General features: G+C 36.6%; 1 protein-coding gene across 1 annotated transcript; it reads left to right on the plus strand.

Annotated features, from left to right (window-relative positions):
- The first annotated feature begins 634 nt into the window (after window positions 1-634).
- Window positions 635-2,184, plus strand: LOC106374032 (F-box/LRR-repeat protein At2g29930-like). Its single transcript, XM_022700992.2, has 3 exons — window positions 635-1,373; window positions 1,445-1,585; window positions 1,652-2,184. Exons 1-3 carry the CDS (start codon window positions 657-659, stop codon window positions 1,982-1,984), a joined length of 1,191 nt encoding a protein of 396 aa, XP_022556713.1. The 5' UTR covers window positions 635-656; the 3' UTR covers window positions 1,985-2,184.
- Window positions 2,185-2,480: the final 296 nt, after the last annotated feature.

A 2,480-nucleotide genomic window follows, 5' to 3' on the forward strand; every position in this document is an offset into this window, starting at 1 on the left:
ATAGCTTTGTAAAATATGTTCGATGTTTGATTATCATAAAAATATGGCTAATATAGTTAATAACCTTAAAAGTATAAAGTATATAATATAAAATTAAGTGTGTAATGCAATAATTTAACCAAAAAAATGAAAAATCTTAAATTAAATACATTTTTGTCATCATATACCAATTAAAATATTTATTTGTTTATTTCATGTGTAAATTATAACATTTTTATACCAATTATATAATTTTTTAAAATATTTAGTTGTACGAGTTATACTAGTTTTACCAACTCGAATGAGAGAATGAGATAAGAAAGATTGTGTGGATGTGAATGACCGAGATTAAAAAAAGAGAAGGAGAGAGAATGAGACATATGTGAAATTGTATGGCCAAGATTAAAACATAGATGTGATGATCCAATGGCTCATATCACTCTTTCATTAATGACAAAATCGTCATTTCTCTTTAATTGGTCCATGCAAATTTTTTTTTGGATGTTGTAGATTTTTTTTTGACCATTTGGTCTATAAGAGATTTTTGTCCCCGCTAAGGGTGAGCTGTCATTAATGTGAGCTATCATTAATGGCAAAATTGTTATTTACAAAGCATTCCATCTATATCAGATTTTTGTCCTGGATTCGCACTGCCCTTGAGCGCATGTTTGCACGGTATGAAAACAGAGTCCTTCACGAGCAACACGCTGGTCAAGCTTACGTTATCTAATGTGTTTTTTCTTTCTGGTCTTCCTCCTCCTAATGGCGGCGTGTCTTTCCCAAACCTCAAAACGCCTTCTCTCGTTTCGGTTGGGTTTGAGCCTTGTGAGGTGTATGAGTATCTCATCTCTGGCTGCCCTGTGCTTGAGGAGTTATTCATACGCTATGCTTCTCCCTCGGAGTGTAGCTGGATGGTTGTGAATCAGTCCATCACAGTGTCTAGTCCTTCTATTAAGAGAATGTCCATCTCTTACCCTTCTCGTGATTACTGGGAGCGTCCCGCTAGTGAGGTGTTTCGGACACCGAGTCTTGTCTACCTTGACCATTCTGGTTACGTGGCGGGACATTATCATGTTGATTTCACCTCGCTTGTTGAAGCTAGACTGGATCTTAGACGGGAGCGAGTTTTAGCTGCGGAGGAGGATGGTATTGATGATTCTAGTGACGGTGGTTGGGATGAGGATGTTTATGATGAAGATGGCAGTTGTTTTGGTGTGGAGCATAATGCAGAGGTTCATGATGATGTTATAGATGATGATGCTGATATAGATGATAATGATGCTGCTGATAGTGATAGTGATAGTGATGGAGAAGATAGTTTGCCTGATGTTGTGAATCTGGTTGAAGGGATAAGCAACGTTAAAACTCTTCACTTGTCTCCTTATTTTCTTGAGGTCGGTCAGCTTTCTTCTTCTTTTATTGATTTGTTTCAGATCTAATGTTTGGTTTTGGTTTTTGATCTAAGGTGTTTGACATTTGCTGTAAATCGATGCAGGTGTTTCACAAGCTCCTTACTTTGTCTTTTGAGAGTGACAAAGAAAGAGGATGGCAAGTGGTGCCACTTATTCTCAAAAACTCTCCAAACCTGGAAACTTTAGTCATCAAGGTAAATTTAATACACACAGTAGATTAATTGCTAGATTGTTGTTATACCTGAGTTTTTGCTTTTTAGGGTCTTGTGCACCAAGTTACAGATAAATGCGGGGACGCCTGTGTTTGCATAGCTAAGAAAAAGAAGAAGATGGAGGAGGAGGAGAAAGTATGTTGTTTATCGACTTGTCAAGTGAAGGTGCTAAACATTTCAGGGTATGGAGGGACTGGTAGAGAGCGAAAACAGATGAGGCATTTCTTGGGAAATTTGAAATGTCTTGAAACTGTCAAGGTTGGTCTTGTAGCTGAGAATCACCACGAAGACAACAGTGTTAACAATCACTACCAGATAATCACCAATGCTCTTACTAAGCTTCCCAGAGCTTCATCAAATTGTCAAATCCATTTCTTTTGATTTCCCTCTTAGGAACCAAATCATTAGCATGCTTAATGATCTTTTAGAAGAGAAACTCTACCTTTTCTACTAGAATAATCAGAATTCATATTTACTTGAGAGCCTCAGTTTTGGGAATAAGTTATGAGTATGTCTCAAAAGACAATGCATTTGTAGACGATATGCTTCATCATTTCAAGTAAAAAGATTCGGGTGAAAAATTTATAGAAGAAGCAGACCATGCCCAAAACGCTGCGTTCGAGCTCGCTCGCTCTTGTAACTCCTAGTCTATTTTTTTTTGTTTTAAATCTCGTATATTCTTGTTAACCAAAGCAAGATGCTTCGTCTTTGATCATCCCTGTAACAACCTTCGTCTTCTAGTTTCCTTTCAAATCATAAGTTCTCTTACCCCCTCCCCCCCCTTCTTTGATTATATAATTTGATTCTGACTCTAAATTATTTATATTTGTAACTGATGTTTTCAAATTAAAATTTTATGATTCGATAATTTTTATTT

The sequence above is a fragment of the Brassica napus genome, chromosome C4 (genome assembly GCF_020379485.1).
Source record: "Brassica napus cultivar Da-Ae chromosome C4, Da-Ae, whole genome shotgun sequence".
Lineage (NCBI taxonomy): Eukaryota > Viridiplantae > Streptophyta > Magnoliopsida > Brassicales > Brassicaceae > Brassica > Brassica napus.